This window comes from Python bivittatus, unplaced genomic scaffold, assembly GCF_059951505.1.
Source record: "Python bivittatus isolate LINGU-HERP-01145 unplaced genomic scaffold, Pbiv_v1 ctg000180_np1212, whole genome shotgun sequence".
Classification (NCBI taxonomy): domain Eukaryota; kingdom Metazoa; phylum Chordata; class Lepidosauria; order Squamata; family Pythonidae; genus Python; species Python bivittatus.
Genome location: NW_028277047.1, coordinates 5,558,430 through 5,574,112, shown reverse-complemented (window position 1 = coordinate 5,574,112; position 15,683 = coordinate 5,558,430). Strand labels below are relative to the sequence as shown.

Sequence of the window (15,683 nt, the reverse complement as noted above, 5' to 3'; positions counted from 1 at the left end):
TCCTTATGAACCTCTTTCAGATTTTTTCAAGTTTGTCCTTTATTTTTTTCCGAGAAACTGAGGTCACGGTACATCTAAGCTCTTGGAGGCCCTCAATCATTTTGAAGAATGAAAAGGGGTCCCGAGACCCAAATGTTGGAGAACCGCTGGTCTAGAGTAGCCAAAAAACAGGAATCTGGAATTTTTCCCGACTAACAGATGTTATTAAAAGGCAATGATGCAGCGCACTTTATCAGATGCAGACTGATTTAAACGAGGATTAGGTGGCAGGTTTCTTGAGACCTTCGGAGATAGCCTGAAAATTTTGATGTAGGTTAATTCAGCAATCTCGGGCTCAATTGCGCTGGCAAAGTTTCCCCTCCACCCTTGCCCCAAAACGGGTACTTGGAGGTCTGCAGAGGGGCCGAAATGCTGTAATATCACTTTGTTCTGCATCCTGATGTCAAAGTTGGGTTGGATGGTTAGGGAGAGAGAGAAAGCAGGGGTGTAAACAAGGTTTGTGAAGGTTTATGATCTGGGACAAAATTTCACAAGGCTAAGGAGGGGCCTGGATTCTGAAAAAAGGAAGCGGGGTGAAGAAGGGAAAAATACACACGAATTGGGGTTTGTAAGATTACCGAAGCCGAAATATCAGATCCTTAAAATCTGAAATAGCCACCAGGAGCAAAGGTAGGAACAAAACACGCACGCTGGAAAGAGATGGTCGAGACCAGGGTAGTAAAAATTTGCATTGTGAGTTTGCAAGTTGGCACTGCAAGACCAGGACTTTTCCAGGATGATCTGGAAATTAAATAGGAATTTAATGCGGGTCGTGAAAGAGGAATTTTCTTGACGGCCCCTTTAAAAGGCATCGGTCAGATGGCTCTTGCTTCCTAACTTCCACAAAGATGGAAGATTTGCAAGGCTGGCGGATCCTGCATCACTGAAGGATTTGGGTCACGCGTAGATTCCGGTCGATCACTTTTTAATTTATGGGGGAGACGGCCAATCCAAAATGTTAGCCCTTTAAATATGCAGCTAGGCTGTTCGCATGTGCTTTTAAGTGCACGGAGAGGAAACAAGCTGCATAATTTAGTTCTGGAAATTTTTGGACTATGCATTGGATTAAAATCAACATTCTTTTGGTAACAGCGGATCCTTTAGGGATTCTTTTCCTATCGTATGTTTTTGTGGACCAGCTGCTTCTAGACACTTTCTTGGCATATTTAGCAGAAAAGAGGAGGAGGGAAGGGGGAAAAATAATCCCTTTTTTGTGTTGATGCTATAGTTTACTTTGTTTGCTTGTAAGAACTTTTAAGAGCCATTGACTTTGGAAAAAAAAAAATTAGGGCCTGGTTTGGAAGCACAGAACTAATATACCATTTTCTCTTCCGTAGAAAAACCTCTGGAGGGAAAAAAACCTTTGTTTCTAAGGTGTTCTAACGTTTCTATGAAAGCATCTGTGTGTTTCTGAGATGCCTAGGCATAGCTCACAAAACCAACACCCGTCCTGCAGTTTGTACATTCACGACAAGTCGGTGCCGATAGACTGCCTCTAAACAGGAGGCTCGATTTAGGTGAAGATGGACGAACAGCTGCCAACAGAGCAAACCGGTCCACCGTAAAGTCATAACAACTGTTAGTCCGGACCAAAGATTCAAATTTGCTATTGCTAGCTTGCTGACGTTTCAACTTATTTACTTATCCACTTAGTTTTCTCTGCTAATATATCTGAGCAGCGGGCAGGCAGAGAAGCAGCAGGGTGCTGTGTTCTGGTTCTACCATTTTTGCAGAGTTCCTGCACCGTGCGCTCGCCTGCATGGGATTTCTGATCACCCCAGGCGACCCAGGAGGAGCTGAACCCCCATCCTTTTTCTAACCGCGCCCAAGCCGATCTCTTTGCAGCTAAAAGCCTTCATCTTATTTCAGAAAAAGTAAATTCCACTGAACTCGGCGTGTCTCGATCAGCCCTCTAGGATGAGAGTTGTAAAAGAATGAATTTTTAAATGATCTTGAGATAATTAAATAAAGGAGCGACTTGTACGGCAACAGAGGCTGCCGGGCACCGCGGCCCAAAACCTCAAACGCTCTTCGACCCTGAAAGATTGTCGCGACAAAACAAAAACACCCCACATTTGCACGGCTAATTTTAGCCCGTCGTTTTAATTTACGTTTTTATTACCTTTTTACAATTTCTGTTAGTGCTTAATGGAGTAGAATGGCAGGATATAAATCAAGTTAAAAAAAAAACCACACAGGAATAAAAGGCAGGTTGGCACTACGGAGTTCATAGTGCTAGCAGCAAAACAGTGGCAAACTGCTTTTAAAATTAATAGCCATCCTTTTTAATAACCATTAGGATAATCACCTTTCCTAAAGTCGAACCTATCCCTAGATATGTACATGTTATACTAAGCCAGAGTTTAACTATGGTTTATTGGAAAACAATCATGCCATAAATCAAGATTTTCAACCCACAATGGTTGGGTTCACACAGCAGACTAAGCCAAATTCAAACTAATTCAAGCTTGGAATGGGGGTTGGACTAGATCAGTGTTTCTCAACCTTGGCAACTTTAAGATGGGTGGACTTCAACTCCCAGAATTCCCCAGCCAGCCATGCTGGCTGGGGAATTCTGGGAATTGAAGTCCACCCATCTTAAAGTCGCCAAGGTTGAGAAACACTGAACTAGATGCTCTCCAAAACCCCTCCCACCCTTTAAATGTGATATCATGGCTTAGGGTATTGTGTGAATGCAGACCAGGTGAAAGAAAAGGGGGGTGCATTGTAGGTAAGGAAAAAAAGTCTCCCCCTAAAGAACCGATGGGTAAGAGTAATTGGGTGATCTTAACCCTTTTAGGCCCAGCTTGCACACCCCATGCACCACCTTCACGTTCATAAATAAATGCAAATATTATAAAAGTCCAGCCAGATTTCTTCCCCAGTCCAGCAACCAACTTAGGACCTCTTCCACCTGAACAGCTTCTCTTTCCTTGCAAAACTTGGGAGGCAGAAAACAATGTCGGCGTCTAAAAAGCCTGTCGTTTTTTCCTTCAGAAGTCCCAACGACGCAGCAACGGCGCCCCGGCCATTGTGCAAGGATTTGCAATTTTTTTTAAAAAAAAAAAAGGCAGGGAAGGGACCCCACCCAGCATTGCTTGCGGTTGGGCGGAGAAGTGAACCGGGCACCGATGTTGCACGGCTGGGTGATACGTGCAGAGATTAAGGCAGAGTGGAGTGGAGCAAATTGAAATTAGGAAAATGACTAAAAGCAGAACCAGGCAGACATCTTGCTGGGCAGGCACGTTTGAAGAGCCTGTATGTGGGCGCACTCCCAAAATGTCTGCCAAGGTAGGTGTGCCCAGGCGTAGTAAAACACTCCTTGCTCATCCCGGTGGGGCCCAAATAAGAAGCTGGTGCTTAGCTGTGCAGCAGGCCAAATAAATCATCATCTAATTCAGTGTTTCTCACCCTTGGCAACTTTAAGATGGGTGGACTTCAACTCCCAGAATTCCCCAGCCAGCTATGAAGTCCACACATTTTAAAGTTCCCAAAGTTGAGAAACACTGATCTAATTATTAGGAGGATTTTTGCAAATGAGTCACACGGGGAAATCAGAAATCTCGAGGCATCACAAAAGGGTGTCTGGAGGCAGAGAAATGTCGGTGAGCCTCAAGGTGCTTTCAAGAAGAGTGTCTGTGTCACTTTCGAGAAAAGGCAGAGTATAAAATGAATTGTGGTTAAACAAAAGCTCAGACAAAAACTTGGAGCTGATTCTGCCCAGGGCAGTAACCCTGATTATATGAATTTTCCCAACCACCAAGGTTCCCCCAAACTGCAAAGCACTGACTTCAATGCCTGGAGCTCTTAACCCCAAAGATTGCAAAGCTGCACCCTGGTTGGGTCATGAATGGAGGAAAAATCTGGAGACCTCCCGGAGGACTTCTTCATATAGTGGGAGATTAACTGCGGAACTCACTGCTCCAAGAGGTAGCAAAGGCCACCCATTTTTTAAAAAAAAATTATTATTTTCCTGGGGTCCTTTCAGGCCGAGCAGTGGGGTTTGAAAGAAAAATAAAAATCAGAAATAAATCAGCAGCCAAATTCTCCCTCTGCGTGCAAGAAGCTCCAAATTCAATTCCTGGCATCTTTAGGCTCTCCTTGGCGATGACAAGAGACCCGCTCTCTAGGACTGGCAGTCCCCAAATACCGTTTGATGCAAGACGGGTTGCTTTCACACGCCTGATCCAGGCTCATCCATGATTAAACAAACCATAATCCATGCAGGCACCAACATTATCTACCCGGATCTGAAGCAGCTCCCCGCTTACCTACAGAGACGGGAGGGCGGATTCGTGGCACCCTCCCATTGCTAATTTTTAAAAAAGGAACTTAAAACGGGGAGAATGAAGAATAGGAAGCCCAACGGTCCCCTCCACGCATGAGCGCGTCTGATTTTGTGGAAACAAAGCAGGAAAACTACAGACGCATCTGTTTTTCCCCCCAGCTGAACAATAAACCAGCTGCTTCAGGGAAACCCCAGGAAAACAGAAGGGGGTCCCAGAAGTTAATTGAGACCCTTCAAACCACCAACTCTTTTCTTTTTTTCTTCTGAATAAACTCTGAAACGGGGCAATACGCCGGCCTGCCCCTTCCACGTTACGGAAGTTTTGCTTCTGCGTTTTGGAGCAAAGACGGGAGCGTTTTCGAAGGATGCGCCTCTGCAAGATCGCAATAAATTCTGCGGCTCTGATTCAAGAGGCTGAATTACTTTCGCCCCGCTGGCGTGGTTTCTTCGGCCCCGTTCGGCCCTGCCTCTCTGCCTCCGACCGCAAAGGGCAGCCTTATGCAAGGGAGATGTTCAATCTCCGTGCGAAAACAGCTTTCGCAACAACAGATGGGCACGACGGGGAGGGGGGAGACACCCACTCAGGGACAAAGCCACGCTTTGTTAGTCCAACGAGACGTGATTGATGCCTCCCCTGAAAAATGCTTAAACAAATCTTTCAGTGCTGTCCTGCACAGGGAGGATAAACAATCGTGAAGGATGATCCAAAAAGGAGAAAATAAATAAATGAGAAAATACATTGAAAACAGGAACACCCAAGATCAGTCCATCTAGTTCAGTGTTTCTCAACCTCGGGGACTTTAAGATGTGTGGACTTCAATTCCCAGAATTCCCCAGCCAGCCATGCTGGCTGGGGAGTTCTGGGAGTTGAAGTCCACACATCTTCAAATGGCTGAAGTTGAGAAACTTTGACCTAGGGCCATCTCACCCACACCAGGAGTGGTGTTTTTCTAGCCCTCTCCCTAAAAATCGGCCCCAATTTCAACAGATCCCAGCAGCTTTTGAAAATCTCGCCCCCATGGGGGGGACAAGCATGCCACCAACGTCCTGAACTTATATGTCATTAAGCCTTCCCATACAGTGAAGATCGTGACTTCCCCAAGGGTCACATCCTTTTTCTCAGTCCCATCCGAAATCACAGTTTGGCAGCCCCCATTACAGGGGACCACAGGCAAAGCTTTCAGGAGACCCTTGGAAATAGGGACCATCTGTTGGGCCAGCAACATCATGCTGGGTACATTTTAGCGTTGTGCATCGGGCAACCGCAACTCTCCTCTAGCCAAACGAGCGACGGGGCGCTTCATTCCTATCGAAAAATTCAGAAATACAGCCCAGTTCTGACTTTTGTTTATATTGCAACACGTAGAGAGCCACGCTCTTTCCAAACCGGGCTAACAGCCCTGGGCAACCAGGCCAACGTAACTTAATTCCCACCCCTCCTACACAAAAGAACATACAATCAACCCAACTCTTGGCGGCTACAATTTTGTCTTCCCGGTCATCTTCCTTCTTTTAGTGAAGGATAAGTAGTCGACCACGAGGAATTTATTATGCCGTTTCGATACAGGTTTTGGCAGCGTGGCAGTGATGTGTGTAGGATAACTTTTGCAGGCCTGGCGCCTTCTGGGTCAGACTACACCTCCCATGCTCCTCCTACAGCAGGCCAGCAGCTGGGCTGGAGGAGAACGAGAGAAGGGCAGCGGGTTAGGAAAAGGCTGTTGCAAAGACTGATTTTGCTGCTACACGATGCACGAAAGAAAGAGAAGCTGTCAATTAAAAGGCCGGAAGTCGGAAGGCAGTTGTACCTTTCATAAGTTGTACCCCTTTCCACAAACACACCCACATCCCAAACGTCCACGTCACACAGCCCAGTCAACAATAACACACCCCTTCTTCCACAAAGCGCCCGATTTTAGGAGTCCTTCCAGCAGACGGACCCGCATCATGTGAGAATCTCCTGCCTGCCAGACTCTCGCAAGTCCACGTTCTCCATCTGGTGCTTCTCCATGACCCCTAGAACGTCATCCAAAATGGAGGGGCCCAGGTCTACGTGAAGAGAGAGCAGGGATCCGGCGTGGGATAAGAAAGGCTCCTCCGGGTTTTCCCCCTCGGCAAAGCCGTTCAGAGGGGCTGGGGGTTGGAGGTTGGAGCCCTCCAGGGCCTCTGAAGTCCAACCGTTGTTGGCCAGAGGTTGGGCGTGGACCTCTGTCTGCGGGGCGGCGTGGTCTCTGTCATCCAGGTGAAGACGGGGCGGCTTCGGAGGGGCTTGGGTGGAAGGTAGCGTCAGAGCCTGCAGGCCGCCGATGATCGGTAAAGAAATGGCGTTCTTGAGCAGCGGCGATGGGATGTCCAACGGCTGGGCCTCGTATCCCGAGATCGTCGAAGTCCGTGAGAACTCAAAAGGCACCACGAAGCGTCTGTTCCCGTCGGGATCCACGTTCTCCGATCTGGGCAGGAGATGGAACTTCCCTTGAAGGAAAGAAATGTCTCCAAACATGTCATTCTCCCCCTGGCTCCCAATGTGGATCGTGTGCCGAAAATCTCCCAGGGGCGGGCTGATCATCTCGGAAGAGAGAATATCTCGCAGTTTCTCCCTTTTCCCCCGCCGGCTGCCTCGTTTCAGGTAGATGGGCACTTTGGTGGTGGCCATCTTGCCCAATGCTAGAAAGAGAGGGAAAAAAGAAAGAAACAGAGGGTTCAAGGGCCAAGCTGGACCATCAGGAGCAAACCAAGCGGGCAGTTCAAAACGCAAAGACGGGCGGTGTCCGTCACCGTTGGACGGCACCGTGAAACGCGAGCAAACTCACCTCGGGAAGATCAATTTCCCCCAACCTTGTCAGCACCAAGGATCTTCTGCAGATTCCTCTGTTGGTGTCCGAGGTGGGGCCTTGGAGAAGCCTCTCCTTGTCGGTCTGCAGGTGTTGACACTCAAGAGGAAAGTGCAAACCTCATCCCGGTCTTCTGCAAATCTCGCCGCCAGAAGGAAACAAAACTTGGTGCGATCTCGGGTGAGTCCCACCGTCCCATCCAACGTGCGGCGAGCTGGGAAGGAAAGAACCCCAAAATGAAGATGTGCTGTTCTGAAGGGGGAACCCTCCCTAAACCCAGCCCGTTTTCCTCTTTGCACTAAGCCGTGGTGTAATAATCGATTTCAGGAGAGAAGTCAACCCAGCTGAACAGGAACTGCAAATCATCATTCATGGCTTAACATATCAGAGAACCCAGCCAATTGGGGTTTAGATACCATGTGCAAAGGCACTCACTTAACCCTGACCACAAACTGTGCATCGAAGCATTTGTATACCTTCCCACACAAATCTGGTTCCACTGACATCTGCGAGGGTTGCTAACTAACAAACAGGCTAGGCTACCACTTCACACATATCTCTCCAACCCTTCCAAAAAGTCCTTTAGTGAAGCCACTAAGCCACTTCTGATTTCAAGGTTAGGGTTGCCTTTTGGCCAAAACAGGCCATCTCTGACACTGCCAATGGAGAGGAGAGCAGGCATCTGACTCGCAAGATCCACCATAATACTTGCTTCTCAATTCCTGGGATTACAACGTCAACCTTGCCAGGTAGACCAGACAGGGCACACGACCAGATGAGCTAATTCTACATCATTGTAAGGCTACATTGACAGAAGCTTGCAAGTCTGAAAGTACAAATCTCCCACCGTCTCCTTTACAGCCTGAGATGTTACAGAGGTTCCTTTCTGAGTTGCTTTTTCCACCCACTATGTAGCTGCAGGCTATGTTCCCTCTTATCTGACTGTTCCCTTGGCGGCGTCCCTTTGCCCCATCTCCCAAGGACTTTCCCACATTTCATCACACATACCTGTGTACATCTGAGCTCTATCTATAGATCTACACAAATCCCTTGCAATTGTTTTTCATGCTTGCAAGATTGATGTCAGCCTTGTGGGGTAAACCAGATAGGAATCATAACCAGATGAGCTAATTCTACTTCATGGTAAGGCTACATTAACAGAAACTTGCAAGTCTAAAAGTAAAATCTCCTGCCGTACAAGTACAAATCCTTTACAGCCTGAGATGTTATGGAGGTTCCTTTCTGAGTCTCTTTCCCCACCCATTATGCAGCTGAGGGCTATGCCTTCTCTTATCTGACCGTTCCCTTGGCAGCATCTTTTTACCTCGTCTCCCAAGGTCATTCCCACATATCATTACATACACCACCCAGCATCTTGTCTCTGACAACGAACAGAGAACCAAGCTGGCTGAGGATGATGGAAAGCTGGACAGCACCCTTGCAAAGTTCAACTATTGGTTAAGGGCATCACTTGATGGGCTTTTGGCCCCCAAAGGCTTCAGAAAGTCCATCTGGTGTCACTGGGCAGAGAGCCGAAACCGATCTGCTTTACGTGGAAAGAGATTCTTGAAAGCAGCTGGAATTTCAGGTTACTGGTGGGAAGAGCTGGGTTCCAATCCCCGCTCAGCCCCCAATGCCCAGTCCAGTTTACCTCGCAGGTTTGTTGTGACAGAAGGAAGGAAGAACTTGTCTGCAATCCCTGGAGAAAAGATCCCTTATTTTTGTTGTTAATTAAGGTAACTAAGGGTAATAGCAAGAACAACAATGCTACTTTTCTGCTATGAAACCCTGAGCTGACCCTGGGCCAGTCACATTTCTCCCCTGCTTCACTGAAGCTGCATTAAGTCCTACCCAGCTGTAACAAAGATAATTATGGGTTTTCTTTTCCGTGAATTATCATTAGGAATGACTCAGCTCTGAGACTCCCTGGGTGGCCCAGGGCCAGCCACCATCATCACAACATCCCTTGCCACTTCTAGTCTGCCTCGCAGGCCTGTTGTGCTGCAAAACAGTAGGAAGGAGCGTGGAGGGCGTAGCTTCGGAGTGGCGTCTAAAATATGCGGGATGCGAGGAGAAGGGCTAATTTGGGGCCCGCAATTTGTCTCCTAAGGCTCAAAATGAAAAGCCAGCTGTGATCGGAAAGATTCGGGACATTACCCACTATGGAGGAATGGTTGGGGAAGATGACAGAACTTGCAGAGATGGCCAAATTGACTTCTCTGATCAGAAAAAAAGACAATATCTACGTTTCTTGCTGACTGGAAACCCCTTATGGACTTTTTGCATGAAACAGAAAAAAATACACTTATGATTTATGGTTTTGAGGATTAGACCGGATAGATTATAGAAAGAAGAGACCACAGAGTAAGAGGTAAACTTAAAATGGTACTTATAACTGCTGTAAAGAAGATTGGAAGCCACGTCTTCGTATCTTTTTTCTTTCTTTTCTATTTTTCTTTTCCTTTTCCCCCCTTCCCTTGCACGTTGAGCTGTCTTTTTGACCTCTTTCTCTTCCTTGCTTTATACAAGCTTGCATTCGTTTTCATCCTTCCTTCTTAAAACCTTTAATAAAGCGACAGATTAAACGAAAAAGAAAAGCCAGCTATAATTGGCACAGAAAGGTGACCTCTGTGCTTGATGACGGCGAGCTGAAACCCTTCTTTAATTAAATCTTTTAATTAAAGGTAATTAAAGCCTTCTATGATGTCTGTTCCTTTCTAGACAAGGGACCTTCTGCTCACCTAATAAAGCACACGGTCGAAAGCCGCGAGGGCTGGAATTATAATGCGTTGCTCGGTGCCAAGAGAACGTGCTTCTATTTTGGAGAGGGTTCCACTGAAGCTGGTGCCAAGGGCTGGATTTATTGGGCACCTGGCGAGGGCCGCACCCCGGCTTGGGGTCCAGGTGCTCACCTCTGCGGTCCTATTTCCCCTCCCTGCTCCAACACCCTTTCTAAACAGCCAACCAAAGGTGCGACCGCGTCTCCTTTGCCCACCACGCCACAGGGAGGGGCTGAGCCAGATGCCCAAGCGCATTTCCCCCTCCCCGGTGCCAAACTGTCTCGCCTTTGGGAGCAACAGCAACGCCATTTTGCAGAATCCGGATGCGTTGCACACGCCAATTCCCCACCGGTGGTCCCCGAGACGAGAACGGAGGGGTGAAACCAGCTTTGTGTGCGGTGTCTGGCGGATGCTGGTTCTGGTCTTTCTCACACATGGACACACAAACACACAGCTCTTACTTCAAATTTGCTAAGAGAGTCCATATCTGAAGCCAGTGTTTCTCAACCTCTGTAACTTTAAGATGGGTGGACTTCAACTCCCAGAATTCCCCAGCCAGCCATGCTGGCTGGGGAATTCTGGGAGTTGAAGTCCACTCATCTTAAAGTTACAGAGGTTGAGAAACACTGTCCTAAGCTGTTGTTCACAGGATGGAAAGGGAAAAGCCTAGAAGACAGGTCGGGAACTAGCTTACTCACTCATCCACCCGCCCAGGCTGGCTTTTTCTCTTACAAAGCTGAGCAGGCCTGTCCAAAGACCACCACCCGGGGCTGAAAGAATCCACGGCCACCGCACTGCGTGGACCACGGTTGCTCGTTCCACCACGCCAGCAGAGGATCACATCTTCCTTTCAAGGGCCACACTGTGCATTTTCCAACGCGGTCCTGCAAATTCTCCCTTTGCAAATGGATCGGTGTATTTCTCCGATCGACGCAGCCCCCATCTCTGGCCGGTGTCCGATGAAAAAGAACAATGAAACCCCAAACTTTAAAAACCACCCAAAACCATCAAAAAGAGAGATGATCTCATGCATGAGATAGCCATTTTGTTTTAAGTGGGAATGAGGGGAAGGGCCTGAACCCAGCAGAAGGCAGTGGACGTCCAGCCTTGCATTTTCTCTCCAAAAAGTCCCCCCCCACCTTCAAGACTGATTTGACGTCTGGGTCCTGCCACTCAGCCACAAAACGATGCCTTGATTTTGCACAATGCCCTGGACTCAACGGGGAGCCATGCCACCCTACGGCGGGACCCCACTCAATTTCAGCCAGGATACACCGGTTGCAGAATCAACCACGGTCAAATTTCTCCGGCTCCTGGTTGTCCTACTGCAGCCTTCTGTGGCACAGCCCCCTCCCGAACGCCGACTACAACATCCATCTGATGAGGGGCCCTGTCATGCCACCTAGCTGAAAGAGGGCTGGTTGGCACCTTCGATGTAACCACAACTGCCCCGACAGACGTATTGTTAATGACATTTCCGGCACTGCAGACAGAACGCCGGCAATGCTCAGCATGATTCCCCTATTTTCATCCTACAGCCGCACATCCCTGCCTTCTTCCGAGAGGGCGTGCTCTCACAACAACCCTGCGAGGTAGTTTAGCCTGGAACGGCACTGAAAGAAAGAGGGGTGCTTCCAACTTCATCTCTGCAATCCCCTGTTCAACCCGTTTGGTCTCTGCCATATAACTTCCCCCTTGCTACATCTGTTTTTTTATAGATCCAGATCTTTGCCTATATATAGCTTTCTCTCCCATCCTTCCTTCCTTCCTTCCTTCCTTCCTTCTCTGTGACCTCTCCCCACAGCAAGCGTTCAGGCTGCAAACTGTTTGCTTGAGGGCAAAGAACACTCTTTTCTCGCCCATGCAGCAAAAGATCTGGTTCAAAATAGCATTATAAAATAATCCAGGGCCAACTGGAACCAGCTAGGGCGGCCTCCAACCGATCTGCCAGGTTAATTCTTCCAGCCGTTTCCGCGTGATTTGGAGACACACCCAAAGTTTTTGCAGCAGCGGCCGTGCAAAACCAACGTGGTGTGGCCGAGCTGACCTGAGAGATGGTAATTTTCCACGGCCGTCAGCCAGCACAGGAACATGTGAATGAAAGGCCGGACCCCAAAGTAGAGAAACTAAGCTTCAGATCAGGAGCTTTCTGGTCTGAACGTACGAAGCGGCTTTGGAAAGTCACGCTGTTAAAAACCTCATTCCGCAAACATGCAGACCACATTTCACGATAATCCCAAACTGACAGATTTATAGAGTGCTCTGAGCTAAGCCAGGAAGCATTTATTTATTCGTAAGATGTACACAGCCTTGTGTCTTAAATAATCATGCTAGGTGGTTCACGGCAAAATCAGAAAAGCCACAGAAAAACACTTCATACCTGACTTTTGGGGGGGAGTGAGCGTGGCCAGGACAAACGCTTAAACGTGGTTTTAGTTACAGTTCCGTAACATGAAACATAGACTTTCTAATCACTGTTTTGGCAACTTCCCGCAATGTTTGCATTCAGAATTACAGCCTGGAATCGAGATCCCTGGTGCTAAGCCATAAACCGGGCTTGGCAAACCATCATCAAAATATTGTGCAAGGGACAGAAGTCAAATCATCGCAAGGATCGGCGTCGCCGCGTTCCACTAAGCCAAAATGCGTCAATCTCGGTGACCGTATTCCAAGATCCTCACCCTCTCGCTGCACGGCGAGGTCAACACACTAAACCGGGTTAATGCTTTAAACTGCAGCATTTTGGAGCATTGCCTCCATGTAATCCAGCAAACTCCTTTTAAGATCTGGTCGCGATTAAGGCGTAAGCGCCCGTCAGACCATCTGTTCCTCGGATCCGCCAACTATGTAAAAGGCCCAATTATTCCATCGCCAACATTCCCGTAGCCATTTTAAGAAGAATTCATCTACCCCCCCACCCCCCCAGCCTGGCTAAACTGCAACCCAAGATAGCTTCAACTAGGATGGGGCCAAGTCGACGGGGCGTTTCAGTTACAAAGCCGCTCCCGGGGCAGGTATTACGAGGCACGGATTTTGCACGCTGCAAGAAATGTAGCCGGGGCGTTTGCAAGGGGAGGGGGGCACCCATGGCAATTAATCGCTGACCACCGAGGGGTGCAAGTTGGAAGGGCAGAACTGGGGGGGTTTCCCCCAACATGGTTTGACGTCGTGCTCTTGGGATGTGAGTCAGTCCGCTCACACGCTAGAGTGTTACATTACTTGGCTGAGTTTGGAGATCAGAGGCAAAGTCAGGATGCTCCACCCTGTTGCGAAAGGCTCAACGTTTCAACATCGGCAAAACACCCCCCCCCCCCAAAAGGCTGTCAGGTCGCTCGGCGGCACGTCCCAAATATAGCAAGGGGTGCGAAATGCAGCGTGACGCGAGATGCCTGCTTTTCACGGCGCTCAGCTTGTTTTCTGCCGCTCTGCACAGCCATTGTTGCTCTGCAAACGGTTGCGCCTGACGTCGTTCCAGAGTCTTCCTGCCCCGAAAAAGGAAGAAAAACGGCTCCCCGAGAGCTCGTTTCGAGGCCGAAAGGGCCGGGGGTTGCCAACGGCAGGGTCAAAGCCCGGCCCGGCCTGCTCTTCTGCTCTTTTAATACCCACCTGCAAGGGTTTTGCAGCATGCAATGTGTGAGAAAAGGGGGGGAAAAAATTTGGACTTTTAATTTACAGCATTTCCCCCAAACTCATATCCTCCATGAGTGCTGGACTACAACTCCCAGAATCACCAAGATTTGGGGGCAGGCGGGGGTTTGAAAGGCCCCAGATTGGACAAAACTGATTTAAAACACATGCATATCCCCCAGCAATTTTTTCTCCATCTTCCCTTCACTTTTGCATCCTTTGGGGCTCACAGCCACCACGTGCCCCCCCCCCCCCATACCCATGGCTTTGAAAAAGAGGCCAGGTTGAGACATTTGGGGAGGGAGACAGAGGAACAGGAGAAGCCTACCAATGGCTAGTTCGCCAAAGGGAGCCTCCAGGCCCGGGAGCAATCTATCCCGGAAAAGTAAACACCAAGAGCTGCGAGAAGGAGGGCCGTTGAGGTGGGCTACTCTGAATGGAAGCTTTCCTGCAATGTTAAAACTGAAATCTTAGCAGCTTCCACAGTGCTCCTCCCCCCCCCGTATTTGGGAGCATTGAATGTGCAGCCCCAGCTGTGACCCCCAACTGCCTGCTTCAACTCTGAAGCTGCTGTCGGGCAGGGAGATGAAACCCAGGTTGCGTTTGTGAGACACCCCAGACCCATTTACAACACACTGGCTGGGTTCACACGACCCTCTAAGCCAGGATCCCAAAAGCGAACCCGCAGCAGCTCCGTTTCCCCAGCCAACTCAGCTTCTCCGCTTAACTTTACCTGTGTTTTATGGCGGAGGTCCCGGGCCAGTCCTGCAGACCCCAATCAGCAGGACAGCCATTAACCCAGTTAGCCCATGAACCAAGGTTAATCCAGCCTAGATCGGTTCGGTGTGGGCCCAGGGGTGGGGAGCTGGGCGGGACAGAGGCTGGCCGGATTGTCTGAAGGCTCGTTTGTTTGCATTTGGGGAGCAAAACATCCAGCAGCTTTTTGAACGGTTTTGAAAGAGAGAAACAGTCGCGGAAACAATCGCGAATCAATGTTACAACGCAGAATGAAAGGGAAGAGCGCCAGCCGGGCGAGGGGGGGGGGGGGAGAAAAAAGCGAAAAAGCAGCCCCCAAAGCAAACCTTGAATCATCGTCAGCACCGGTGACTCCCAGGTTTGTCCCCCCCGAGAGAAACCGGGAAGCCCGAGCGGCGCAGATCGTTTCCCCGAAGCTGGGAAAAGTCCGCCTCGCCCCATCTGGAAGCGCCCCGGAAGCAGGGGAATTCGGATTTCACCCCCGCCACTCCCTTCCCGACACGCAGGCGAGGAACCCGCGTCTCCCCTCCTCCGCGTTCACACGTTTCGCCCCGCGGGAAGAGCCGCCGCAGCGCCCGGGCTCGAACACGTGGAGAAACAGGAGCGGCGGAGAAGCGAGAGAAACCCGCCGCGTCGATCGTGGCAGGGAGGCCAACAGGAGACCCTCGGAGCCTCTGAGCATGGGCAAAGCGCGTCCCTCCGGCTCCCAACCCGAACCGGGAAGCCCAACCCAAGATCGGAAAATCGGGGCCCCGGAACCCCTCGAGGGGTGAGCCGATGCCGAAAAAGAGGATTAAAGCAAGAAAGGGGCTGCCAGAAATACAGAGCGGAGGATGCGGGGGAAAAGCACCGTTGGGAGCCTTCCCTTTCTTCCCTTGCCAACACTTACTCAGCGCCGAGGGTCCCGGCAGGCGGCGGACGCGGGACGAGCTGCCTTCCCACGACCAACTCGGAGCAGAAAGATTAAAAGCTTCGCTGGCCAGCGCTCGCCAACCCCCGCGCCCCGCCCCCGCGCGCCCCAGCCAATCCGAGCTGGCCGCCTCTCCAAGCCCCGCCCTCCTTCTGGCCCCGCCCCGGCGCTTTTCACCTTGCAACTTTCTTCAGCAAGGCGCTCCAGAGGCTTGCTCAATCGTGGTTTATTCAAGGGTCTCCCGCCTGCGTTGGGTCAGCCCCCCCAGCCTGCAAACCAAAGACTGTGGCTAAATCCAAACCACCCCACATGATAGCTTTGCTTTGCACAGGGAGCGAAGCTGACCATTTCCATTGGTAGTGAACTAAACCATGGTTTGTGATTTAACCCTGACTTGCATAAGACGTTGAGCCTAAAATTTTCCAGCCGTTTTTCGGGCCTACTGTCTTTGTGCA

General features: G+C 49.7%; 1 protein-coding gene across 1 annotated transcript; it reads right to left on the bottom strand.

The window, feature by feature from the left end:
* Positions 1-3,997: 3,997 nt before the first annotated feature.
* Positions 3,998-15,295, bottom strand: CDC42EP2 (CDC42 effector protein 2). The gene is made up of 3 exons (XM_088137413.1): positions 15,208-15,295; positions 7,135-7,369; positions 3,998-6,988 (listed from the first exon to the last, which is right to left on the bottom strand). Exon 3 carries the CDS (start codon positions 6,975-6,977, stop codon positions 6,270-6,272), a length of 708 nt encoding a protein of 235 aa, XP_087993539.1. The 5' UTR covers positions 6,978-6,988; positions 7,135-7,369; positions 15,208-15,295; the 3' UTR covers positions 3,998-6,269.
* Positions 15,296-15,683: the final 388 nt, after the last annotated feature.